We start from the raw sequence: 27,729 nt of genomic DNA on the forward strand, positions 1-27,729 counted from the left end.
CTCTTAGGAACACTGAGTTTGAAGGGATAGTAAGGCAGCTAGATGTCCAGGAAATGGGGAGGGGGAGAGGGGAATGTATGTGGAGAGCTGGTAATAAGGCTGGGCTGGAGGGGGAGATATGGCAGGTATCAGTGCACAGAGAAGTGACAGGTACAGCTTTGGACGTGGATAAGGTTGACTAGGGAGAATGGAGCAATGATAGATGAAAACCTGAGGATGGGGTGCCTGGGTGGCTCAGATGGTTAGGTGTCTGCCTTCGACTCAGGTCACGATCCCGGAATCCTGGGATCGAGTCCTACATCAGGCTCCCTTCTTAGCAGGGAGCCTGCTTCTCCCTCTCCTGCTCACCCTGCTTGTGCTCTCTCTCTCTCTGTGTTAAATAAATAAATAAAATCTTAAAAAAAAAAAAGAAAGAAAACCTGAGGATGGAAATGCTGGCAAACACCAACATCTAAATAAGCAGGGAGAGGGGCACCTGGGTGGCTCAGTCAGTTAAGCATCTGTGTTCAGCTCAGGTCATGATCCCAGGGTCCTGGGATCAAGCCCCACATTGGGCTCCCTGCTCAGTGGGGAGCCTGCTTCTCCCTCTGTCTGTTGTTCCCCCTGCTTGTGCTCTCTCTCTCTGTCAAATAAATAAAATCTTAAAAATAAATAAATAAATAAGGGGTGCCTTGGTGGTTCAGTTGGTTGGGCGTCTGCCTTTGGCTCGGGTCATGATCCCAGGGTCCTGGGATCGAGCCCCGCATCCAGCTCTCTGCTCAGCTGGGAGCCTGCTTCTCCCTCTCCTGCCTGCTGCTCTGCCTACTTGTGTTCGCGCTCACACTCTCTCTCTCTGCCAAATAAATAAATAAAATCTTTAAAAAAATTTAAAAATTAAAAAAAAAATAAGCAGGGAGAGGAGGACTGATATGAAGGAGAAAGTGGTCAGGAGAGATATAAAGACCAAGTGACAAGGGTATTCAAACAAAAGGAGCTTTAGTTTGGTTTGAATTTGGAAGATAAAGGAAGGCTTCCTGGAGGAGATGATTTGAGATGAGTCAAAGAATGGAAGAATCTGGGGGGTCAGAAAGAGTGTAGGGGGCAAAAGGAAAAGGATACTCCAGATAAACTTCCAGTTGAAGCTAAATGACATTAGTAAAAGCAGCTGGGGCGGACAATATGGTGGGGAGCAAGGTGCACAAAGATGCAGGATAAGAGGAGAATAAAATGCATAAAGCAATTTGGGGAGCAAGCAGGAAGTGGTTCCCATTTCTCATTTAATTACTGGCTCCCAACCACTCACTGGTTACCTGGTTTCAGCTTCCTTATAACCCTTCAATAATAAACACCCGTATGGAAGTTAAATAACTTTTCAGTTTGGAGCGTGGTCATGCCTTGGGAGAAAGATTACAGGCATGGTGTCAGCATTCTCATTCAAGCCTAGGTTCTGCCCTTCTTAGCCATGTGACATGGGCACTTGCCTTCTGAACATCAATTTTATGACACATAAAGTAGGTGAGCCAGGTGTTAAACTACTGTCTCTTGGCTCCAATGCCACCCATCTAGCCCCTGCTATGTGATGCTGGGGATGGGATTCTGCGCAGTGTTTCTGTTTTGCCAGCTGTTCCCCATTAGGCTCTGCCAAAGGTAAGACTAGAGGGAAACTGCAAGGCTGGAAGAGAAAGGGACTTTATTCCTTCCTGTTAGTTCTCTATCTGCTTGAGCCTCCCCACCAACGGTTCGTCCCCTGGGCAGCAGCAGTTCCTTCTAGAAGCAGCAGCTGCTTCCAGTTTGCGGGTTGTCCAATGCTCACAGAATCAGCAAAACCATGTCAGAACCTTTGCACTTGCTGTTCCCTCTCCCTGGGATGCTCTTCCTCCAGATATTGGCACGGCCCACTTGCTCACTCCTTCAGGTCTTAATGAAATGTTACCTTCTCAGGAGCGCCTGGGTGGCTCAGTCGTTAAGCATCTGCCTTCGGCTCAGGTCATGATCCCAGGGTCCTGGGCCCGAGCCCTGCATCGGGCTCCCTGCTCAGCAGGAAGCCTGCTTCTCCCACTCCCCCTGCCTGTGTTCCCTCTCTCTGTCAAAATAAATAAATAAAATCTTAAAAAAAAAAAAAAAGAAATGTTATCTCCTCAATAAGGTCTTCACTGACTACCTGATTCGAAATTACAACCTCTCCCCCACTCATTGTCAGCCTCCCTTTTCTGCTTTATTTTTTTCATAAGTACTCACCACCAACTGACATTCTACATGACTTTACTTATTTGTGTATTGTATGCCTGTTCCTACCAAAACGGAAGTGTCACAAAGACAAGGATTTGTCTGCTTTGTTCATGGCTGTGTTCCCAGTGCCTAGAAAGTTCTTGGCCAATGGCAAATACTCAAGAAATATTTGTTGGATGAATGAATATAAGCTAAAAAAAATATTAAGTTTCCACAGGGGGAAGAACATAGGTATTCCCTCACAGAGGACTGAATCTTTTGAAGAAATACTGGCTGCCCTAAAGAGCTATATTCTACTCAGTATTAAGGAAAGGGATTATTTTCCAAAAACTACAATTAAAACCAGGAGGATATTCCAAAGAACTATTTTTGGCAAAAGCATCCATATGCTCTTCATTCATTCTTTTAGAACATCACTTAAAAGGAGGCCTTATAACAATCATTTTCACAAAAAGGATAAAATGTATTTGGACCTGGAAAAACTGAAAAAGTTATAGAAGGATGAGTAGCTTCTGACGAGATGGTGCAGGTATCAAAAAACTTAGGCACTGACTTTTGCACAGTATCCATTCCATTTCAGCTTAATACTTTTAATTTTTCAGATAAAGTGATCTCTCAGTGTTTTATCTAAAACAGGTGAATGGTTAATAAGCAACTTCCAATTCTAATGTCACCTTTAATTATATCCACACAGAAGAAAATATTTAGTATATCAAATAACATAGGCCGACATTATTTTCCAAGAACCTAAAATAGCACCCTTTCCCTTTAATTGTCAGCTTTCTATGGACTGTTGTACATGTAGCCACCAGATTAGAGGATAATCTTCCCTAGATTGGCTTGACCCATTTAGATAATGACTCCTTCCAGCACATGTTGCTTCATTAGTAACCAGCACTCATTATTATTTGTGTTCTTGTCTATGTAGTATCATCGGCAATTCTGGAATTTTTATTTAAAAACTTCTTTGCATTGAAAAGATTCTAAGGAATAAGGTAGATACATATACTAACATGGATAACCCCCCCAATAAATGTAAGAGAAAATACAAGCTGCAGAATAATACGTATATATAAAATGTGACCATATATTAAAATATTATGTACACAGGAAATAGAAAAAAACCCAGAAGACTATATATTGGTTTCAGAACAGTGGCTACCAGTGGGGGGGGTTGGGGGGGGTGTCAGATTTTCTTTCTGGGGGGAGAAGTGTTAAAAGGGGTGTGCCTTATTTGTAGCATTTGAAATTAAGATGTTAAGTAATCTCTACACCCAAAATGGGCTCAAACTCACAACCCCAAGATCAAGAGTCACATACTCTACTGATTGAGCCAGCCAGGCACCCTTGTAGCATTTGAAATTTTATTTTATTTATTTATTTATTTTTAAAGATTTTATCTGTTTGACAGAGAGAGACACAGCACAAGCAGGGGGAGTGGGAGAGGGAGAAGCAGGCTTCCCACTGAGCAGGGAGCCCGATGTGGGACTGGATCCCAGGGCCCTGGGATCATGACCTGAGGAGGCAGATGCTTAACGACTGAGCCACCTAGGCACCCCTCTCTACCTGACTATTAAACACTAGGTTCTTTTTTTTTTTTTTTTTAGATTTATTTATTTATTTTAGAGAGAGTGTGAGCGTAAGCGAGTGGTAGAGGAGCAGAGGGAGGAGGAGAGAATCTCAAGCCGACTCCCTGCTGAGTCTAAGAGTCAGACACTCTGTCGACTAAGCCACCCAGGCACCTTTTTTTTTTTTATTAAAAAAATATATATTTTTAAGTAGGCTCCACACCCAACGTGGTGCCTGAACTCAGGACTCTGAGATCAAAAGTCCCATGCTCCACCTACTGAGCCAGCCAGACACCCCTTAAAAGCTAGGTTCTTCAGAGTTCTCTATTAGGCCCTTTCTCTTCATTCTCTACACTCTCTGCATAAATGACTTCATCCATTCCCATTGTCTTAAAAATGCTGGACACTCCCAGATAGAAGTCTATAGTCCAGACCCCAGGAGTCCAGACCCCAGGACACTCCCAGATAGAAGTCTATAGTCCAGACCCTAGGCCCAACTCCTTCCTACATATTTCCACTTGGTAGTTTTACAGACATCTCAAATTTACCATGTTCAAAACTGAAACCCTGGGTCGCCTGGGTGGCACAGTTGGTTGAGTGTCTGACTCTTGTTTTGGCTCAGGTCCTGATCTCAGGGTCGTGAGATCAAGCCCTGCTTCAGCTTCATGCTCAGCGCGGAGTTTGCTTGAGATTCTCTCTCCCTCTCCCCCTCCTGCTCATGTTCTCTCTAAAATAAATAAATAGGGCACCTGGGTGGCTCAGTCGTTAAGCGTCTGCCTTCGGCTCAGGTCATGATCCCAGGGTCCTGGGATCGAGTCCCACATCGGGCTCCCTGCTCGGCGGGAAGTCTGCTTCTCCCTCTCCCGCTCCCCCGCTTGTGTTCCCTCTCTCTCTGTGTCTCTCTCTGTCAAATAAATAAATAAAATCTTTAAAAATAAATAAATAAATAAAATAAAATAAATAAATCTTTAAAAGAAAAAACAAAACAAAAAACCCAAAAAACTGAAACCCTGATTCCCACCCAGCTTGTAAACCTATTCCTCCCCAAGGTATCCCCAATTCAGTAAATGGCATTACTTTTCATACAGCTGGTCAAACCAGAAAACTGGAAGTGAACATGCTTGATTTCTTCCTCTTCCTTGGCCTTCGCATCCAATCTAACAGTAAGTCCTATCCATTCTAAAGAAATCTGTCCGCTTCTTGCCACCTCTCCTGGACTAGGACCAAGACACCACCACTGGCCCCTGAATTACCGCAACAGCCTCCTAACCAATTTCCTTCCTTCTGCTTTGTCAAAGTCTCCAATCATTCTCCACAGAGCCATCAGTCATCTTTTAAAAATGTAAACAGAAACATGTCAGATCTCTTAAAAGTTTTCAAGGACCTCCTGCTGTACCTGTACCAACAATAACACTAAACTCCTTACCTTGATCTTAAAGGTCGTGAATGATCAGGCCCAGCTGACCTCTCTGACCTCGTCTCCTTCCCCAACACCTTCCTCTCTCCCCCACCTTCTCTCTTTTCAGATCCTCAATCACACAAAGCAATTTCTCTTCCTATCTTAGGGCCTCTGCACATGCTGTTCCCTCTGCCTGGAATGTTTTTTCTACCCCTAGTCTTCAGATGGTTGCTCTTTCTCATCTACCAGGCATTGATTTAAATGTTAATTCATTTAAGTACGTTCCCGGCTAGTTCTTTTTTTAATCATAGAAACCTGTTCATTTCTTTCCCAGCATTTCTCATCTTATAAACATTTGACTATTCATTTTGTATTATCTAACTTCCCCACCTACTGGAAGCTTGGTGATGATGTGCTCTCTGTCTGCTTCACTCACAACTGAATGAACAGTCAGTAACTAGCACTTAATAACTGCTTGATATTTGTTGAAAAAGGTTACCCCATTAGGAAAGTCAGTGAAACTTTAACTGTGAATTAAAGAATATTGCTTCACCCATGTTATCATCAACCACGTAACAAGGCCTATGGAGTGCTATCTTCAACTGAGGCTAGATTCAAGGAACATGCCTCAGAGCCCAGTATGGGCTCAGAGTCCTGCAAAGGGTGTGTTCAAGAGGGGGATGGGGTTGGTTTTGGCAAACCAAAGGACTGAAAGGAGCCTACTGTGACAGTTGGTTTTCTGTAATCAGTCTTTTTTTTTTTTTTTAAGTAGGCTCCATGCCCAGTGTGGAACCCAGCATGGGGCTTGAATTCACAACCCTGAGATCAAGACCTGAGATCAAGGCCTGAGCTGAAATCAGGAGTCGGACACTTAACCAACTGAGCCACCCAGGCGCCCCTCTAATCAGTCTTGTGTGGTGCATATAGTATCTGAGCTTACTACATTTTATAGATGACAAAGTTGAGACAAATTAATCTTTAAAAAACAAGGCAGAGGGGCGCCTGGGTGGCTCAGTCAGTTAAGTGTCTGCCTTCGGCTCAGGTCATGATCCCAGGGTTCCTGGGATCAAGCCCCGCTTCGGGGTCCCTGCTCGGCAGGGAGCCTGCTTCTCCCTCTCCCCACTGCCTGCAGCTCTGCCTACTTGTGCTCTCTCTCTGTGTCAAATAAATAAAATCTTTAAAAAATAAAAAAATAAAAAATAAAAAAATGAATATCAAGGTAGAGACCCAAGACAAACTGGGAAGAAGACAAGCTTGGCTCCTGCACCCTTTCCTGCCTTTTCAGGGCTTCTTCCTCCAACCAGTACCCTCTGACTATCAGGTCTACTGCGGCAGCTCATCCAGGTTTGCTTGTGGATCCTCCAAGTGTAGTAAGTCTTAAGAACACTGTCAAACCCATAAGACTTAGCTCCCTTTTGTTTGCTTGGTAGGATCCTGTCTCTTTAAAACTAGCTTATTAGATAAACTAATGTCTCCTAAGGTACTAAATTTCTAATACAAATTTGCAGTTTAGCAGGGCACTCTGGAAGTATGCCTGTCACTACAGAAATGACGGACTCCTCTAGTGCAGCAAGCCAAAGGAGATTTATTTAATCTTTGGGTGAGTTGTTCAAATGACAGTCTCACTGGCAGTTGTTATTATTATTACGAATTTATATAAACTGTTCTTTAGATATGACACACATTTTCTCATTTGGTTCTCCTAATATCCCAGTGAGACAAGAGAGACATTTATTATAGTTCTTTTACATATAAGGAAAATGAAATTGAAGAAAGTTACATCTTAATATCACCTAGCAAATGGCAGAGAATGGATCCTAATCCAAGGCTCCCAATCCTCTTCCTCCATTCAAATCTTTTTCCTCTATCACTTTGCCTCCTTTATCGGGTACTGAGATTTGTGTTGTGGAGAAACTTTATCATGAATGAAACTGTTCCCAGGACTCTGACCCTGGTTCATTTTCAGGGTCTCAATCTGCCTTACTCTGGAGAACCTGAAGGTGTTTGTCTGTTGGTGAAATACTGACCATAAAAGAGTTGCTACAGATTTTCTCATTAACAGTTTTAGTGTAAAATGGTTAGAATTCCAAAATATCCAGTGATTTTATTAGCCACAGACCACAGTGTTTTGTATCAGAAAAGCTTTGGACAAATGGTATTAAGAATCTTTAACTGAGGGGCGCCGGGGTGGCTCAGTTGGTTAAGCGTCTGCCTTCAGCTCAGGTCCTGATCCCAGGGTCCTGGGATCAAGCCCCGCTTCAGGCTCCCTGCTCAGCGGGGAGTCTGTTTCTCCCTCTGCCTCTGCCTGTAGCTCCCCCTGCTTGTGCTCTCTCTCTCTCTGTCAAATAAATAAATAAAATCTTAAAAAAAAAAAAAAAAAAGAATCTTTAACTGGGGGTAAGGAGGTTTGTGTCTGCACACTGCTAGTTAAAATTCACTGTTCCCATCTTTTAAGTGAATAGAGTAGATGGCAGACTCAGCCCTCTACCTGATGCGCAGGTGTTCACGACACATTTGACACTGAAAATTGATCAGTGAAAAGGCTTTCTCACCCTGAAGAGTTGTTTAGGAAATTGGAACCTCAGTAATTTGCTTCTCTGGATGTTTAACTTTAATCTGTGTATGATCTGCCCACTGAACTCTTAAACGATTTTAAACACCGCCTCTCATGTACAATGTTGTGTTAAAATGCACTAACCAAGACTTTAAGGTGACAATAAACCACAGCCGACAGCACAGTTGATTCACCTGAGTTTTATGGGCTATCCACTATGGGCTATATCAACATCAGTTTTTCCCAAGTTGAAAAGAAAAAGCAGTAACTACTTCCAACAGATGCTGGAGCAAAAGGAGTAAACTTCTGTACTTTATACTCCCTAGAAATAAATGCTCTCCAAGAAATTTTTACAATCTCTTTGTTAAAAATTAAAAGATTTTCCAACGCCTCGGTTTTGAGGCTCTTCGGTGGGGCAGAGAGAAGGTGGTGGGCCAGGTTTACTGGGTAGGGAGGAGCTGGACAGGGCGCCGCGTTTCCCAGCCGGTCCCTCAGCCCAGCGGGGACGCGGACCAGCCCTCAGCCAGCACCCGGCGGACACCCAGCCCCAGCCTACGAGCCGCCCCTGCATTACCCGCGCCCGCGCCGGCAGCACCGCCTTCTCCTTCTCTTCGTCTTCTTCCTCCTCCTCTAAGGCCGCAGCCACCGCCCCCGCCGCCAAGGCCTCTAAAAGGTCTTCGCGTTCGTACTGGGCGATCTGCGCTCCGGTGCTGGGATTTTCCGGGGTCTGGAGACTGGAGGCCTCCAGCTTCGCCGCTCGGTGCGAGGCGGCCATCAGCGCGCCGCCGAGGCCTGAGCGCCCGCGCTGGCTCGGGGCGGGGAAGCTGGCGCCTACTCAGGCCACCCGGCGGCTCCTGGCTTGGGGCGGGCGGTTACTAGGGGCCTAGTAACTAGGGACGCTACAGGGGCCGCGAGGGGCCAGAAATCACTCAAACTTCCTTCTGGCCGCTGGAAACCCGAGATGGTCGCTTCCTGGATAGTGGGAGTGAGTACTGAATCTTTGCTGGTTTAGAGGATTGGCGAGCAGAACAGGGCATCTTCGCCAGCTTCGCGCCTCACCGCCTAAACGCACACTTCTCACATTATACCCGTGAAACAACTCGCTTTGTAGAAAAAAAAAAATAGCGCATTTTCATTCATTGAAATAACACGTTTGTTGAAGGCGGCCGCAGAGGAAAGCAGGAGATGTTATTGTGTGGAGATCTCAGAAACAGTGACACAGTTTGCATCTGTTGCCTAACCTGGCTCCCCCGGAAGCCAGAGAATGGGAAGGAGTGAGGTATATTCTATTTTGATTGACTTGAGAGCTCGCAGGAATCAACCAACCCGAAGGAGGCTGCTAGTTATCACACGCGGTTTTTTTCTTAGTTTGACCAATAATAGCCCAGAGTTGGGTGGAGCCTGGCCCACCCACCGCTGAGTGATACTGTCGGTCTATGAACCGGGGGTTTGCTGGTTGGGTCCATCAACTTTATAGTGGTGGGGTTGAAGGGTGCAAGCGCCCGACAGTAACCACAGACACACCCTATCTCCACCTCACCCTATCAACAGCCCCCCACTCAGGATTTGGGCGTTTCAAATGGCGCCTTCGCTCTATGCCATGTGGCTGTGGTGCAGTCTCAGCCACCTGCTACCTAAATCCCTACTCCCTCAGGCTGAGGCTGCCCTCACCCTCTTCTTCATATCCTTTAGCCTCCTCCCGACCCCTTGCCTTACAACCAGCCATCGCCACCATAAAGTTAAGGTATGCAGCTTGTGCTGACTAGAACCTCTGAGGTCTGAGCCCTTTTTCTTTAATCTTTTTTTTAAAGAACCAAGCTTTACACTCATCATGGAGATTGAACTCAGGTGAGATCTAGAGTCACATGATCTACTGACTGTGCCAGCCAGGTACCCCCGAGCCCTTCTTACCAAACCTTTCTTGGTCAGGGGACTGGAGTGTGAACACCTGCAAAATCCCCTATTTCCCCACCTCCTTCAGGCTGTTCTTTGTTTTGGCTGAGACTTGCTTTGCCTAATGGAACAGATACTGGCTTGATTCTGAGCAGAAGCCAGAGCTAGAAGCTCATGAGGTATGGATGCCCTAAGTGACCAGAGTAGGGACTTCTAGTCATTCACATGCAGATGGTTCCGTGGCCACACGTGCCCCTCTTGGGATTTGGTGTAAGCCTGACCCCAAAACAGCAAGACAGGCCTATATGCTGAAGCACTGCAAATGGAAGATTAGGAAAGAATATGGGGCGCCTGGGTGGCTCAGTCGTTAAGCGTCTGCCTTCGGCTCAGGTCATGATCTCGGGGTCCTGGGATCGATCCCCGCATGGGGCTCCCTGCTCAGCGGGGAGCCTGCTTCTCCCTCTCCCACTCCCCCTGCTTGTGTTCCCTCTCTTGCTGTGTCTCTGTCAAATAAATAAAATCTTTAAAAAAAAAAAAAGATTAGGAAAGAATAGAAGGAGTGAGTGTGGAGGACACGGGTGTGTGTGTGAGTGTAGAAGAGCAGAAAACGGGTGTGTGTGTGTGTGTAGAAGAGAAGAAAAGTTTCCATTCACCAACAATATTCTGTATTTGCAGATATCTAATGATATAGCTGCAAAGTATGTAGAGCAGAGATGGAAAGATAGATCTACAAGAACAAAATGACAAATCTTACATCATCACAAGAATTGTTTTGTACTTTTGTATTGAGATGTAACATACACAGTGAAATGAACAGAACTTAAATGCATAGTTGGATGAATTTTGACAAATGCGTACACTCATGAAATCCTACCACTATTAAGATATAGAACATTTGCAGAGAAAGACAAATACCATGATTTCACTCATATGTGGAATTAAGAAACAAAACAGATGAACATATGGGAAAGAGAAAAAAAAAGGGGCAGAGGGAAGCAAACCATGAGACTTTTTTTTTTAAGATTTTATTTATTTATTTGACAGAGACAGACACAGCGAGAGAGGGAACACAAGCAGGGGGAGTGGGAGAGAGAGAAGCAGGCTTCCCGCTGAGCAGGGAGCCCAATGCAGGGCTCCATCCCAGGACTCTGGGATCATGACCTGAGCTGAAGGCAGATGCCCAATGACCGAGCCACCCAGGTGCCCCACCAAGAAACTCTTTACCATAAAGAACGGACTGAGGGTCGATGGAGGGATGTGGGTGGGGGATGGGCTAAATGGGTGATGGGTATTAAAGAGGGCACTTGTTATGACGAGCATTGGGTGTTATATGTAACTGATGAATCACTAAATTTTACTCCTGAAACTAGTATTACACTATATGTTATCTAGAATTTAAATAAAAATTTGAAACAACAAAAAAAGATAGAATATTTCCATCATCCCAGAAAGATCTCTTGTGCCCCTTCCCACCCTATCCCCCATTCCATCCCTTTGACTGTTCTAAAACTTCATATAAATTGAATCATACGGTATGTACTCTTTTTGCTTTCAGATTTTTTGCTCAGCATACTAGTTTCTTTTGTTTTTAATTCATCCATGTTGTGTATTTAAGCAGTCTGTTCCTTTTAAAGTGCTGAATAGTATTCTTTGCTGAAAGAGGTAATAGTTTTCCAATACTGGAAAAATTTTCCTTGTTTTTTTTTTTTTAAGATTTTATTTATTTGGGGCGCCTGGGTGGCTCAGTCGTTAAGCGTCTGTCTGCCTTCGGCTCAGGTCACGATCCCAGGGTCCTGGGATCGAGTCCCACATCGGGCTCCCTGCTCAGCGGGAAGCCTGCTTCTCTTCTCCCTCTCCCACTTCCCCGCTTGTGCTCCTGCTCTCTCTCTCTGTCAAATAAAATAAAAAAAAAAAAAAAAGATTTTATTTGAGAGAGAGCGCAAGCACAGTGGGGGTGGGGCTCCCCGATGAGCAGAGAGCTCAATGCAGGACTCGATCCCAGGACTCCGGGATCATGACCTGAGCAGGAAGCAGACGCTTAACCGACTGAGTCACCCAGGCGCCCCAATAATAAACTTTTAGAAAGTGTTTTGTATAGGATGTTGCTAAAGCAGTATTCTAGGAAAATATGTAATCTTAAATGCTTATGTTAGAAAAGAAAGACTAAAAAAAAAAAGGCTCAAAATTAATGAATAATCCAACTTAAGAAGAAAAAGTAGAAGTATGAAAATACCCAAAGTAGAAGGAAATAATAAGCATGTCAAATTAAAGAAATGGAAGACAAATGTGCAATAGAGAAGATCAACAGAGCCCAAATTAATTCTTTGAAAAGACTAATATAAGCAGAAGTCATATAATAATCTCAATAAATATAAAAAAATGTATTTGACGAAAGTTGACATCCATACATGTTTAAAACAAATCTCAAGAAACTAGGAATAAGGGTGCCTGGGTAGCTCAGTTGGTTAAGCACCTGCCTTCAGCTCAGTTCATGATCCCAGGGTCCTGGGATTGAGTCCTGCATTGGGCTCCCTGCTCAGCGGGGAGTCTGCTTCTTCCTCTACCCCTCCCCCCTGCTTGTGCTCTCTCTTGCAAATAAATAAATAAATAAAATCTTAAAAGAAGAAACTAGGAATAAAAGGAAAATCCCTTAACTCGATAAAGGACATCTAGCAAACAAAAAATAAAACAAAATAGCAATCATACTTAATGGCGAAAAGATGGGCAAAACAAAGATGCCCACTCTATCAGTTATCTATGTCATGCTGTGTAATGTACTTCCCTAAAACAATAAACATTATTACTTCATCTAGTTTCTAAGGGTCAGAAATTTGGGATTGCTTAGCTGAATGGTTCAGGCTCAGGATTTCTTGCAAGGGTAAGTCAAGTTGTTGATTAGGGATACAGTCATTTCAAAGGCTCTACTGAGATCGGAGAATCTGCTTCCAAGCTCATTCATGTGATTGTTGACAGGCCTTAGTTCCTTGCTGGCTATTGGCTGAAGGCCTGTGTCCATAAAGCTTCTCCAACCATAGCAGCTTGTTCCTCTCAGATCAAATAATTCAGTAGAGAGCAAAAACCAGAGTGTCCAAGACAGAAGCCACAGTGTTTTATAATCTAATCCTGGACGTGACATACCATTTCTGTTCCATGCTTATTGATCATATGCTCTCATCAAACCGTGGTATAATATGGGAGAGGGTGGGGATTACACAAGATGGTGAATACCAGAAGGCAGGAATGATTAGGTTCTATTCCAGAGGCTGGCGACCACACACACTGTGATCATTTCTATTCTGCATTTGTACTCTAGGTCCTAGCCAGCAAGAAAGGAAAGAAAAAGAAATGAAAGGTATATGGAAAGAAAGGGGGGAAAATTCTCAATACTTATAAATGATTTAATTGTGTAGAAGATCTCTCAAAAAGAGAGAGATAAATTCTAATAGTATATATAAATTTTTTTAAAGATTTTATTTATTTAATTTTAAGATTTTATTTATTTGAGAAAGAACGGAGGAGGGAAACAGGAGAATCCAGGCGGAAAGCCTGCTTCTCCCTCTCCCACTCCCCATGCTTGTGTTCTGTCTCTCGCTATGTCTCCCTGTCAAATAAATAAAATCTTAAAAAAAAAAAAAAAAGGAACAGAGGGAACACGCAGAGGGAGAGGGAGAAGCAGACTCCCTGCTGAACAGGGAGCCTGATGTGGGACTCCCATCCCAGGACCCGGGGATCACGACCTGAGCCGAAGACAGACGCTTAATGACTGAGCCACCCAGGTGTCCCATGATTTTATTTGACACACAGAGAGAGAGCACAGCAGGGGAAGAGACAGAAGGAGAAGCAGGCTCCCCGCTGAGCCAGGAGCTGGATGTGGGGCTCGATCCCAGGACCCGGGGATCATGACCTGAGCCGAAGGCAGATGCTTAACTGAGCCAGCTAGGCATCCCTAGAGTAGTATTTACAAGGATGGTGGATACAAAATTAATTTTCAAAATCAATTCCATTTCTTTCTGTGCTTTATTTTGGGTAATTTCTGAGGTCATGCCCTCAAGTTTACTCTTTCTTTAGCAATATCTAAACTGCTATGGTTAAAAAAAAAAAAAATCTAAACTGCTATTAGTCCTACCCAGAGTACTGGATTTTTCATTTGTAAACATTTCATTTGAATCTATCGTATATCCTTCATTTCTCTCCTCATTGTGTTCATATTTTCTTTTACATGCTTGAGTATATATGGAAAATTTATAAAAGCTGTTTTTAGGGGGCTCAGTCGGTTAAGCATCTGTTTTTGGCTCAGGTCATGATCTCGAGGTCCTGGGATCGAGCCCTACATCGGGCTCCCTGTTTAGAAGGGAGCCTGCTTCTTCCCCTGCTTGTGCTCTCTCTCTCCGACAAATAAAATCTTTTAAAAAAAACAAACAAAAACGCTGTTTTTAGGTCTGTCTGACAATTCTATCATTTCTGCCATTTCTGGGTCTGTTTCTCTTGATGTTTTCCTCCATTATGCATAGTTTCCTGCTTCTTTATGTGACCAGTATGTTTTCAATTTGTTTTTATTGTGGCAAAATATACATAAAATTTGCCATCTTAACAATTTCTAAGTATATAGTTCAGTGGTATTAAATACATTTACACTATTATGTAACCATCACCACCAACCATCCCCAGAACTTTTCTTCTTGTAAAACTGAAATGCCATACTCTCAGAATGAGAACTTCCCATTCTCCAATCCTTCCAACCCTGGCAACCACCATTCTTACTTTGTTTCTATGTTTTTAAGGACTCAAAAACCTCATGTAAGTGGGATCATATTTATCTTTTTTGTGACTGGTTTATCTCACCCAGGATAATGTCCCCGAGGTTCATGTATGTTGTAGCATCTGTCAGAAATTCCTTCCTTTTAAGCCTGAATAATCTTCCACTGTATGTATATACTACATTTTTATTTTCCATTCATTCATCAGTGGCCACTTGGGTTGCTTCCATGTTTTAGCTACTGTGAATAATGTTACTATGAATGCGGGTGTACAAATATCTCTGAGACCCTGCTTTTAATTCTTTTGGGTATACACCCAGACGTAGAATTGCTGGATCATATGGTAATCCTAGTTTTAATTTTCTGAGGAACCGTCATAGTATTTTCAACAGCAGCTATATCATTTCACATTCCCATCAACAGTGCACAAGGGTTCCAATTTCTTTACATCCTTTCTGGTTTTGTTTTGATAGTAGCCATCCTAATGGGGGTGAGGTGGTATCTCATTGTTTTTAATTTGCATTTCCCTAATGTTTAGTGATGTTGGCCATCTTTTCATGTGCTTATTGGCCATTTGTGTATACATCTTCCTTGGAGAAATGTCTATTCAAGTCCTTTGCCCATTTTTGAACTGGGTTTGCAAGTTATTTTTTTTTATTGCTTATTGTTGCTTAATTTTAGGAGTTCTCTACATATTCTGGAATTTAATCCCTTATCAAATAAGAGATTTGTGAATATTTTTCCCCTTTCTGAAGGTTGCTTTTTACTCTGTTGATAGTGTCTTTGGATGCACAAAACTTAATTTTTGTGAAGTCCAATTAGTCTTTTTTTTTTTCATTTTTTAAAAAGATTTTATTTGACAGAGCACAAGCAAGGGGAGGCACAGAGGGAAAAGCAGGCTGCCTGCTGAGCAGGGCTCAATCCCAGGACTCTAGGACCCATGACCTGAGCTGAAGGCAGGCATTTAACTGAGCCTAACGACTGAGCCACCCAGGCGCCCCTCTGTAGGCTCTACTGAACTATTCCTGGCCCTCTGTAAACTTTGGTCTACTACTTTCCAGTGGTTGTTCCATGAACTCTATAGAGTTTTACCCCCCAGACAGAAAAATAAGTACTCAGCCAAGAACTCAAGACTACTACTCCACACTATTTTGTAGTACTTTGTCCAACTTATAGCCACCTTAGTCATTCTGATCTTTGATCCCTATCTCAATTGAGCAAGACCACTGGAAAAATAATCTGTATATCCAAGGCCAAAAAACTCAAAGGGATCCACACTTAAGACACATGGTAGTAAAAATGTCAAGAGAAATCTTGAAGCACAAGCAAACAATTTGAGCAAGACGCTAATTTCAGATTTGCTTGGAAAAAGGTGAACGCCAGAAAAATGCACCCAGCTGAATTAAACTGCCTAATAACATACAAAACACACAAAACCTCAATATACGTTGGTACATCAATTCACCGTTAAGCTACACCCATCCCCGTCAGGTGCTGCAACTTGGTCATGTTTCAGATAACCCTCCTCCTACCACTTTGCAATGACAGCTGCAACTTAAAATATCCACTGCCAAGCAAGCTTTAGGTGTTTCTCAAGGTAAAGTGGTGTATTTAATGTAGTATTTCTTAACCGTTTAACACATGTAGATCTGTTTCTATTAGGTGTTTTTTTTTTGTTCCTGATGAAGTTTTTGAGTTTTGTGCCCTTAACCACATTTGTCCTCTAAGTCCTATGGTTTCTATCACATAATTTTGCATTATCATGATTTTTAGGAACGTCATTTACAGATCTGACTATATGGCAAAATGTCAATAATTGTTAAGTTTAGGTGGAGGGTATTTAATGTTCATGACGTTCTTTAAACTTTATGTATTTGAAAATTCTCATAATAAAAAGTTAAGGGTTAGGAATAGCACTCAAGAGAAAAAAAAAACAAGTATGCAAAATCTCTGCCCCACTAGAGCACAATACTATCCCTTCTCATTATTAAAAAGCATACCTTTTAAATATTTAACAAGATACATCTCCCTTTTAGAATTACAGAACTATATAAAACCCTCTTTTTTGGGGTGCGTGGGTGGCTCAGTTGTTAAGCGTCTGCCTTCGGTTCAGGTCATGATCTCAGGGTCCTGGGATCGAGCCCCACGTCTGGCTCCCTGCTCCGCGGGAAGTCTGCTTTTCCCTCTCCCACTCCCCCGCTTGTGTTCCCTCTCTGTCAAATAAATAAAATCTTAATAAATAAATAAAACCCTTTTTGAGCAGTCTCATTTGGTCTCCCATTACCTAAAATAGAACTGGCTTAGATTATTTCATCAACTGTTGTAAAACCTGAGTCAAACCCTACACAAAGTGGTTAGTGGTTTAATTTATATCAAAACAAATTTAACAGAAAAACAAGTAAGAAATATTTCCTTGGCAGAGTTCCCTTTAAGAATTTTGTTATATTGGCAGCAGCTCTTTCTGCCCACAGGTCCTGTCCCCGTGCTTTAATAAACCGCCGTTTTGCACCAAAGATGTCTCAAGAATTTTCTTAGTCGTCGGCTCCAGACTCCACCCCACTGAATCTCACGGGTATTCCAAAACCTCATTTGGCGCCTGAACGTGGAGCTTTCAGTCTTTACATCTGGACTCTGAGCTTCAGTGCAAAATTGGTACTTTCCTCTTCCTTTACTCTCATTCCAGGGGACCTTCAAGGAGTACGGTCTTACTGGAACTTTCATGTCAATTGGCCAGGCTGCTCTATGAGGAGAAAGTCTGCCTTTTGGCTGGAAGTTGGTACCCTGGCCGGGATGGTAATAAGACCCAGAAACTTGATGCCCTCTCTTTACTGCTGTCTTTATATGAAGTCGTCTGTCTTTGAGCATGGGACAGCCACTTAAGTCACCAAGACGGCTGCCAATCTTAAGATTCCTGTGTGAGGTTTCCTCCTGATTGATCTAATTGATCCCCTTCACATCCCTGGTCTACCCACTTCTGGCTGAGGGACCTTCACTGGGAGCTGGCCGAAACCAGTACCCGATGGAATTAAAGCCCAACTAGGGACCGTTTCTTAGGGAAGTTGGCTGTAAAGACCACGTGTTGGAATGTTGCTTAGATCATGATGGATTTCTATCTTTACTATTTTCCATCAAAAAAAAATTGTTATATAACCAATTTCTATTATTTAGATATAGCCTACAAACCTTGTGCTGTGTAATTAATGGATAAATTCAAATATAAATCATTTGATTACAGTATTTTGACTTAAAATTTTTAGAATATACTTCATTTTGTACCAGCTAAAAAAGTGTATTTTACAACAAGCTAATATCCATTATAATGGGAGTAAACTGAATTACTAAATTCCAGATAATCCAGAAATAGCCATCTAATAAGCACACTAAGCCTTACCACTTACCAAATTATTTTAATCAACTACTTGTCAGATGCAAAAGAAACTTCTGACTGGCTGGCTGAAATCACTGCTCCACAAATGCGGAGCCCCGGTTGTTTTCATAATACTCCTTGTGAAATACAGGCCAGGAGAAGGGTAGGCCAAGTGGTACCACAATGCATAGGCCCAATTTATGGTCCACATCAAAGGCTTGCCTTTATCCATGAAAACTTGTGCCTGACCTAGAGTGTGCAGAACTGACTGTAAGGAAGCCAGAGCATGAGACTAGTTTGGAGATCTTACACAATTCATGTCAATAGACGATGCCTGTGTTAGGACAGAGGCAATGAAGAGGTTCCACACCACTGAAATGACATATTAAGAATCCCTATGTATAAGATTTGCTACATATACACATATAGTTTTATTTGTAAACGGACTCCCAATTAACACAATAATGGTTATATTCTTGAAGACAAGGATTGGGATGATAGGGTGGAGGGAACTTTTCATTTTTCACTTAATATCTTCCTGTACTGTTAACTTTTTGAGAGAAAAAGAATGTGAAAGCATGCACACACACGCACAAGCGGGGGAGAGGGAGAAAGAATCTCGAGCAGACTCCCCAAAGAGCCTGACACAGGGCTCCATCTCACAACCCTGTAATCATGACCAGAGGCAGTCAGACACTTAACCAACTGAGCCACCCAGGTACCCCCTTACTGTTACCTTTTAAAATAGCATATATACCACTTTGATATGATATTTTTGTGTAACTGGGGATTTATCAGGGTGATGAGCATACTGGGCCATTTAAAAATTCTCAAAACTTCTGTTAAAAAAAAAATACAAAAAACCACAAAACTTAAAGCACTCAGGATTGAGACCTAAGAAAGTCAACAGGCTAATGTGAACTCATTTTTTTCTCTTCTTACATAGATTTTTCAAGAATATCAGAAGTAACAGAATGTTGGGGGAGAAGGCCCAATAAATTAATCTGCTTTTTGAAACCAAACATTTAATATTTTAATTAAGTTTTGTCAATACAATTTCAAGCAAGTGCCAACTGAAGAGCAGGCCTAGGAATTCACAAAGGAAACAATCTTCCAAACAGCAAGGAACACCAAGGTGATCTTCCACTTCAGATGCACTGTTAGTGGCCACAGTGGTGCCAGTTGGCCAGTGTTTATCCAATTACCGAGTGTTTACCTGACAAGAAAAAAACTTGAGTTCCGATAGAATTTTAATGATCAAAGAGGTTTTGGGCAATTACCAAAGCCTATTTTACAAGTGTGAAAAGTGTAAAAAGTATGTATTGTTATCACCTTGTTGACCAACAAGTAACATTTACCACCCTGCTCCCCTCCCAAAACTCTTGGGAAAAAAAAAAAAACGCCTTTTCGACCCTGTAGGGAAATTCACATTCTATTTACACTTACCACATCATCAATTTTCAGAATGCTCCGGACAGTTTCAGTTGCTAGAGTCAGTGCACTGACTGAAACCAACAAAGGCTGGACAACCAGTTCCTCCAAAATATTGGAAATACCACCCTGCCAAATAGCATAAATTGCTTTTAGTGTCTGTAATTATACAGCTTACCAACTACACACTGTTACCAGTAGGACACAAGGCCTTTCGAACCTAGTTTTCCCTTGTTCTAGTCAAAAGTAAAATACTCTCTACTAAGCTCTATATTGTAGGTTCCATTTAACAAAAATTTGGAAAAACTGAATTAATGCTACATTCCCCCAATTCCAACCCCAAAACAACTCCTAATTACCTTTAACTTAAAAATACCCAGGCAAAAATTAGGTAATCATACTCATTAAAAATTATAAGATCTTGGGACGGCTGGGTGGCTCAGTTGGTTAAACGGCTGCCTTTGGCTCAGGTCCTGGGATCAAGTCCCACATTGGGCTCCCTGCTCATTGGGGAGTCTGCTTCTCTCTCTGCCCCTCTCCCTTCTTGTGCTCTGACAAATAAATAAAACCTTAAAAAAAAAAATTGTAAGATCTTTCATGTTTAAATCATCCCTGAACCCTAATACTGAATATGGCCAAGTCTGGTCTGCCTTGCCTTTACAGCTCTTAAATCCCACTTTTAAACTGTTACTGGCACGATCTCAGTCCCCCTTCTCTCAGGGTTACTGCATCATGTGATGATGGCCATAACAGGCAACCATGCCTCCAGCCTTTCCTCCTTAAAATACTCTTTTTCATCATCTTAGCCTTGGTTAAAAAAACATTAGTAGTTCCCAACTACTGGAATAAAAACAAAACTCCCCAGTAACTGCCCCAATACTCAAAGGCCTCCTTATTCTAGCTCTTATGGGAGCTTTCCAACCTTAAAGTCCACTCTATTACCAACATATAATCCTCTAGACAAAACAAGTAATTTCTTGGTTCCTTTCACCCATAAAACATTTGCTTCCCCACGTGGAATTTCCTCATCTCCTACCAAAGTTGCACCTTCATAAAGCTTTCCCTAACCAGGCAATGCCCTTCCTTTTGAGTTATCATTCAAAAAAATATTACTTTGGATTGTCAATTATTTTCCATTATGTGTAATTAGTCTCTTCAGTAAAAGGAGACATTAATAAAGCACTAATACAAAAGGAGAGATTATTACTGTTAGATGTGTTTACCCTACACAACTATACTAGGCTACTGGCCACAACAGCAGCAATGATTAATATTTATGTAATGTTTACTCTATGCCAGGCAACTTAGTAAGAGTCTTCTAGCTGGTAATACATTTAATCCTCACAAGAGAACTTTGAGGGAACTATTAATTGTCCCTGTTTTTACAACTGAGAAAACAAGCACAGACTAAGTAACCCACTAAGAATTACACAATCAGTGTAATTTCCCCAAAACTTGACTACCTAATAACCCGCTGAACAAATAATACTTTACCTTAACACATCCTCTTCATTCTTACTCAATGGCATAAATTAGTTAACCTGCAGTTCTCATATTTGGATCCGAGATTACTTTTTTTTTAAGTCATCTCTACACCTAATGTGGGACTTTGAACTCATGACGTGGAGATCAAGAGTCATATGCTCTTCCAACTGAGCCAGCCAGGCACCCCTAAACCCAAGATAACTTTTTTTAAAAAAAAGACTTACTTATTTGAGAGAGAGTGAGCACAGGTGGGTAGGGGCAAAGGGAGAGGGAATCTCGAGCAAACTCTCCACTGAGCGGGGAGCCCAACACAGGGCTCGATCCCACAACCCCAAGATCATGACCTGAGTCAAAATCAAGAGTCAGACGTTTAATCGACTGAGCCACCCAGGTGACCCCCAAGATTACTTTTGATTAAAAAGCTTTTCATCCAGGCAATCCTCTTGGGTCCCCTCCCTCTTTGGGAGCTTTGTACTGTATCATTCAATAAACTTTATTATTGATCAATAAACCTTGCTTCGCTGCCCACCAAAAAAAAAAAAAGGCTTTTCATTCAACAGATAATTATGAAGTTTTTAACATTTCAATCGACATTTTCTACAATAATTGAAGACTAAATTATTACCTTTCGGACATTAATGCCGGTAGTTTTTTCTCCTTGGGCATGCCGGTTTCTTAGTTCTGTTACTGTAGAAATAGGATTCAGGCCTGCATTTTCAGCTAGTGTAGATGGAATGACTTCCATAGCATCTGCAAAAGCACGAATGCAGTAGGATTCCATGCCACTCAATGTTCGTGAATATTCAGTTAACCGTAGGGCCAATTCTATCTCTGGAGCACCACCTCCTGCAATAAGAGCTCTGAAATTCACAAATACATTTTTAGCTTATTTTAGCTATTTTTAATAACTTACTCTTTATACCTTAAAAATAGTCAAAAGTATAGAAATGTTAACGTTCAAAATTTTACTCAGTAACTTATATTACCTCTTCTTCACTAAACAGCGAATAACACATAGGGCATCATGAATGGAGCGCTCAGCTTCTTCAATCACCAATTTGTTAGATCCCCGAACAACAATTGTAACTGTTTTTCCAGGGCTTGTACACCCTGTAATCTGTAGTAAACAAACTCCAAATTAGGTATTTGAAATAAGGGTTAAAACAAACAAAAAACCCAGGTAAATAAAAGCTGTATTACAATACTGTTACCTTAAGCAGTTTGCCAGAACCATTTAAATTGACCTCCTCAGCTAACTCAGCTGATCCCAGCATGTCAGCAGTGAATTGGTCAATATGAGCAACTGGCTTGGTTCCAATTGTCTGGGGAAAAATATCAAACCCACAGATTAAGACAACATTTGATTATTGGATATTCTCACACAGAAGCTAGGAATATTTTACCTTACAAATGAATTCGATGTCTTCTCTTTCAATATCCTTAACCACCATAATCTTCATTTTGTTTAGGAAATGTAATGCAAGATCACTAAGAGCATCTCTAAAATATAAAATCAGTGATTAGGTCAATGCTAGATTAAAAAAATAATTTGTTCAACTTCTTTTTAAGCTTTTTGTCATTTTATTATTGTTTAAATGATGAATAAATCTAATTATTTGTATAGGAAGATGCTTTAAATTTAGTTGACCAAGTTTATGAGCTCAAAACTCTTTGAAGATTTCTAATGGATATTAAAATGTACCCCAGCAACACTATTTGTAAAAGACACCATAAAAGGTAACTATTGTCATAGTTTTTTTTTTTTTTTTTTTTTTAAAGATTTTATTTATTTATTTGAGACAGAGAGAATGAGAGACAGCATGAGAGGAAGGAGGGTCAGAGGGAGAAGCAGACTCCCTGCCGAGCAGGGAGCCCGATGCGGGACTCGATCCCGGGACTCCAGGATCATGACCTGAGCCGAGGGCAGTCGCTTAACCAACTGAGCCACCCAGGCGCCCTATTGTCATAGTTTTTAATACTAAACGAGTATATCTTTGATAACAAAACTTTATTGATATTTCATGAATTTAGAAGTATGATTAATTCAAGACTCCACAAATTTACACTTTCTCACAAATTATCTGGAACAAACCTTCTGACAACCCTGTGACACTGGAAGGGTAGATATTACGATCCCTGTTCTACAGATAAGCTAACTAAATTTTGAGGAGTTTACTTAAGGTCACTACCTATGATATGACTTGGTAGGAGAACCAGGTAATCAAACTCTTCATTGAAGTTTCTATATAAAATAATCACCCACAGTACTTTCTTGCATAACATTAGTAGAGTACAACGGAATGTGTGTACTTACTAGAAGAAAACACTGAAGGAAAAAAAAAAAGGACCAGTTCGAAATTTGAAAAATTCTTTTGATCCATGAACTATCCTGCATTCCCTTCAAAAGAACTTCTAAATTTCAAGGCAAGCAATTTCATGGACCTTTAAATAAATGCCTCTTTCAGCTAGCTAATCAATTCTAGATCAAACTTACCTTTTCAAAAACAAAGCATTCCATTTGTTTGATATTTAGAATCTTGGTCTAGAAAGAACATACAGTTGACCCTGGAACAATGAGTTAATTAGAGGCACCAACTCCCCCTCTCCAGTCAAAAATATGCATATAATTTTTGACTTCCCCAAAACTTGACTACCTAATAACCTGCTGACCAAAGCCTTACTGACAACATAGTTAACTAGTATTTTGTATGTGCATGTATCATATGCTGTATTCTTACAATAAAGCTAGAGAAAAGAAAATGTTAAGGAAACCACGAGGAGGGGCGCCTGGCTGGCTTAGTTGGAAGAATATGCAACTCTTGATCTCAGGGTCATGACTTCTAGCCCCATGCTGGGTGTAGAGATTAAATAAAAGTAACTTAAAAACCATGAGGAAAATACACTTATAGTACTGTATTGTAAAAAAAAAAAAAAAAAAAAAAAAAAATCCACACATAAGTGGACCCACACAATTTAAACCTGAGTTGTTCAAGGGTCAACTGTATATCCCACACATTTAAATCATCACAATGGGAAGAGAACCCACTTTAGAGGATTTATCAGAATACAGTGCTGTCCCAAAATGCAGACTCATTCTAGATTTCTAGTGATTTATCCACTCCAAATGTTTCTTAAAAAACTGCTAGAGGATCCAAAATAAACTGTCATTAAAAGGTGAACAAAATAAAGAGCCCCGCACCTCAGAATAGACTTCTGTATGAGAAGGACATTACATCCTGTTTTTTTAATTTGCTTCACTAAATTGAGAATATAGGCTCTCTCCTCCCGCAGCACACGGTCCATCTGGACATAGTCAGAAACTACTATTTGATTATCCATCTGTTGAGAAAAAAGAACATCGTATTAATAAATTGCATTGTATCCATTCTGAGTCTATTTTTGTGTGTGGTATAAGGAAATGGTCCAGTTTCATCATGGAACACTGCATCAAAATAAATAATAGGAAAAAAATTGCATTATAAGAGTTAAGTGAAAAGAACAGACTTTTAATGAAAAATATTATGTATCATGTAAATTCAACCAAAATCATACCTAATAACAAATTAGAGGCATACATAGAAAAGGTCTAGGAAAAGGAATATACACCAACCTTAACTAAGGTCTTTAACTTTCATCTATATACCTTACTGTCTTATTTACATTATTTGCAAGTACATTTTTGGTAATTGTAAAATGGTTACTCTAGTTCCTGAATATGTCAATTTTCTTCATACAAATATATGCGTTACTGAAGTAATTTCAGTTGCATCCTTTTAACTCTATGGCTTGTTATAAAAACTGGTATGCTGAAAGGAGGTACCAGGGACAAATCTTGTTAATCAAAGGTGTATAAAACATTAATTTTTCTATGGGTTGAACTTTTGTGAAACACATGACTGAGTCAACAGGAAACCTATATGCCAATACAATGTAAAAGGAGAGCAAATCTAAGCAAGTGACAAGATCAACCACTCCCTTTTGGAAATAGCACTTATGATGAAAATACCTTTAAAAATATTTATTTGGAATATAAATAGTAAGCTGGTTTCAACTTTCATTTGTGCAAATGTAGGACAAAAGATCTGCCCTGCTGCTATAGGAGGGATGGAGGTTTCTCAGAAACCTACAAAGAAACTGGAAATTCCACTTATACTGTAACTTTTGGATAATCTATTTTTATTATTTCATACATAGCGCCCCTACTGTTATTTGCCTTCATCTATGAAGTCAATGCTCAATTTCAATGATAGCCAACTGAAGCTATAGATTTGTCATGTATGGCATCCAACAATTTCTACTTTTGTCTCAACCGTACTAATTCTTTTGTAATCTATGATCTTTATCACTAGTATCACTATATTTTCTATTTTTATAATATCGAACAAAGGTCCAAGCTATTAGAAAGTTACGCACATAAACAAGGAACCAATTTCATTTGGTTTTACTTACATCTGTTTTGGGAGCAGATAAGCAAAACTGGATAAGCCCAATCTTAGCCTTTTCAACTCTGGTTATGCCAGAATTTGCCACCTTTTGAGTAAGTACCAGCCCTTCGACCAGCTCACAGTCATCAATTGTCCCACTAAGAAAAAAGGAAACAAGGAGGAAACCATTAACAAAGGATGGAAATCTGTCAGTTTAATAGGTTGCTAACATTAAAAATCACCAGTCCAATAAAATGTGAGTCAGTCTCACATTTATTAGTGCCCTAATTCCTCAACTTCTTTGATTATGCTACCACTTTGCCATCATAATGGAATATAAACAAATTCTTCAGATTCCCACATTAATACAAATTCTTAGATTACTTTTTAAAAAAGATTTGTTTACTTATTTGTCAGAGGCAGAGAAAACGCATAAGCAGGGGGAGAAGCAGGCTCCCTGCTGAGCAAGGAGCCTGATATGAGACTCGATCCCAGGACCCTGGGATCATGACCTAAGCCAAAGGCAGACACTTAACCAACTGAGCTACCCAGGGGTCCCTTTAGAGTAGTTTTTATTAAAATTATAATTAGAAATGCTCACCCAAGTTTCTTAACGATTTTAATGTCTCTAAGATCTACACCAGTAGCGGTGGCTGGGTCAATCACTTTCATCACTGCATTTACACTCATTGGAGAAAGCAGACTTGAATACTGAGAGACAACCTAGAATTAAAAAAATAATAAAGTCAGCTTCACAACAGAAAAAGTCCTAGTTCTTTAGTGATAAAGATCTTCAAGAAGTAATCTTAACTACTTTTTTGGGGTGATGAGGAGAGTGGGAACATGAGACAACATTCCATACCAACTGTCTTCTCCACTCAGGCTGTCAGTCACCAAGGGCACAAGATATGGAGGCTTCTTTTCCTTTTTATTAACCTAGTAGATAGGACTGTCTAGATTACTAATTCTATAGAAAATCCGAAAATCAAATTATATGCAGACATTTCTTATCTAAAATGAATTTCTGAGCAAATGCTATATATGTGCACCCCTAATACTGAGGGGCTAATAAAAACTAGGCTAACACTTTACTAAGCACTTATTGTACATGAGACAGTGGTCTTAGCCCTTCACATTATATATGCATTCAATCTTCAGAGGAAGAAATTCAAAGAGTCACACAGCTTAGTCAAGTGATGAGCCCAGCACTAAACCCAAGTCTATGACCAATGCCTGTTAATCCTGCTATTCTGTCTATATTGGATCTGGGGACATTCAACAATATCATGTATGTCACTAACACTATCTAGCTCTCCATATAACAGTGAAAGAAAATAAATGTATCAATATAATGCTGCTAAAAAAATGGGGGGGGGGGTTGGTGACACAGGACCTGACAGAAAACAAGAACATTAAGTTTGCAAGAAATTTAAAAAAAAATCAATGGTTTAAATTTGAAAACTAAGAAAAGGAGCAATGATTATTAGTTAAGAGGGACCACTGATGGGCAAACCTGTCATGGTTCCAATCTCCACTTATCCCTTACTGATAGTCTTGGGATTAGTTACTTAACTTCATTAGATCTATTTTCCCATCTGTAAAATGGGCACACAGTTTATTTGACAGCCCTGAAGGAAGAAATTTGATGTGAACTTATTCAGTTATACAAATTACCTCAGTTACCCAGACACTCCAGACCTAATGTTTATGAACTGTATAGCATCAAAAATCACAACCTAAGAGTTACAATTTTTTTTTTTTTTAAGATTTTATTTGACAGAAAGAGACACAGCAAGAAGAGGGAAACAAGCAGAGGGAGTGGGAGAGGGAGAAGCGGGCTTCCCGCCAAGTAGGGAGCCCGATGCAGGGCTTGATCCCAGGATCCTGGGATCACGACCCGAGCTGAAGGCAGACGCCCAACGACTGAGCCACCCAGGCACCCTAAGAGTTACAATTCTTAACGAGCTTTAAGAAGTAATTTTATAATGATCCCTTAGTACTGGTCTCACCTTTGAGTTCAGTGAAGTGGTGGCACTATTTAATAAAGTTTCTCTGTCACTCAGTTCCACAGGTCGAGACATGTCAGTCAAGACTTCTATACCCTTTTCCAAAGCCTTCTGGAATGACTCAGAAATGATGGTTGGATGAATCCCTGTTGTTTGTTAAAATTTAGTTATTATAACACATAAACTACGTATGACACCTCTTAAAATTTTTTATTCATTATAATTTCAAAGTAGTCATAATTTTTAAATCATCTAAATTAACTTAGGCTTCAATTATAAATAAAACAGTCTGAATAACCTTAACTGCTGTTATGGCTAGTAATTTATTTCCATTAATTTGGAACAGTCAATTCTGCACTCATGTGATATTTATACTTTTTAAAACACCACAAATCTAGGTAAGAAATAGAGTAAGTGACTAGAGAGTCTCCACTATGATTAAGCACTATTTACCAGAACAAGAACCCATACTACCTCTCCCAAATCACCATTCTCATCTAGAGCCTAAGATTTAGTACCACCACAACTTATTTTAGAAAAGCAAAATTTTATCAAGTTCCATTCAAAATGAAGCCTGGTGGAAAAAAAAAATAAACAAGAAGAGAAAATTTTCTTATTCATATGATACAGCAAAATT

The 27,729-nt window shown here is 40.6% G+C and overlaps 2 protein-coding genes across 4 annotated transcripts in view; both read right to left on the reverse strand.

Annotated features, from left to right (window-relative positions):
* The window catches only part of FAM161A (FAM161 centrosomal protein A), a 24,961-nt gene extending 16,376 nt beyond the window's left edge, over positions 1-8,585 (reverse strand). For all 3 annotated transcript variants that reach the window (XM_006733196.3, XM_006733195.3, XM_081832046.1), the window contains exon 1: positions 8,304-8,585. In XM_006733196.3, the coding sequence (XP_006733259.2) occupies positions 8,304-8,504 (201 nt within the window). In that variant the 5' untranslated portion in view covers positions 8,505-8,585. The remainder of the gene's footprint in view (positions 1-8,303) is intronic.
* Positions 8,586-18,754: 10,169 nt separating this feature from the next.
* CCT4 (chaperonin containing TCP1 subunit 4) overlaps positions 18,755-27,729 on the reverse strand; it is a 13,977-nt gene continuing 5,002 nt past the window's right edge. Inside the window, exons 4-13 of the mRNA XM_081832242.1 lie at positions 27,096-27,245; positions 25,688-25,809; positions 25,112-25,244; positions 23,862-24,001; positions 22,066-22,162; positions 21,874-21,984; positions 21,649-21,779; positions 21,288-21,522; positions 19,193-19,306; positions 18,755-18,962 (exon numbers count right to left, since the gene is read on the reverse strand). Of these exons, the coding sequence (XP_081688368.1) occupies positions 18,948-18,962; positions 19,193-19,306; positions 21,288-21,522; positions 21,649-21,779; positions 21,874-21,984; positions 22,066-22,162; positions 23,862-24,001; positions 25,112-25,244; positions 25,688-25,809; positions 27,096-27,245 (1,248 nt within the window). The 3' untranslated portion in view covers positions 18,755-18,947. The remainder of the gene's footprint in view (positions 18,963-19,192; positions 19,307-21,287; positions 21,523-21,648; positions 21,780-21,873; positions 21,985-22,065; positions 22,163-23,861; positions 24,002-25,111; positions 25,245-25,687; positions 25,810-27,095; positions 27,246-27,729) is intronic.

Source organism: Leptonychotes weddellii, chromosome 10 (genome assembly GCF_054177405.1).
Source record: "Leptonychotes weddellii isolate Sample4059 chromosome 10, ASM5417740v2, whole genome shotgun sequence".
In the NCBI taxonomy this organism is placed as follows: domain Eukaryota; kingdom Metazoa; phylum Chordata; class Mammalia; order Carnivora; family Phocidae; genus Leptonychotes; species Leptonychotes weddellii.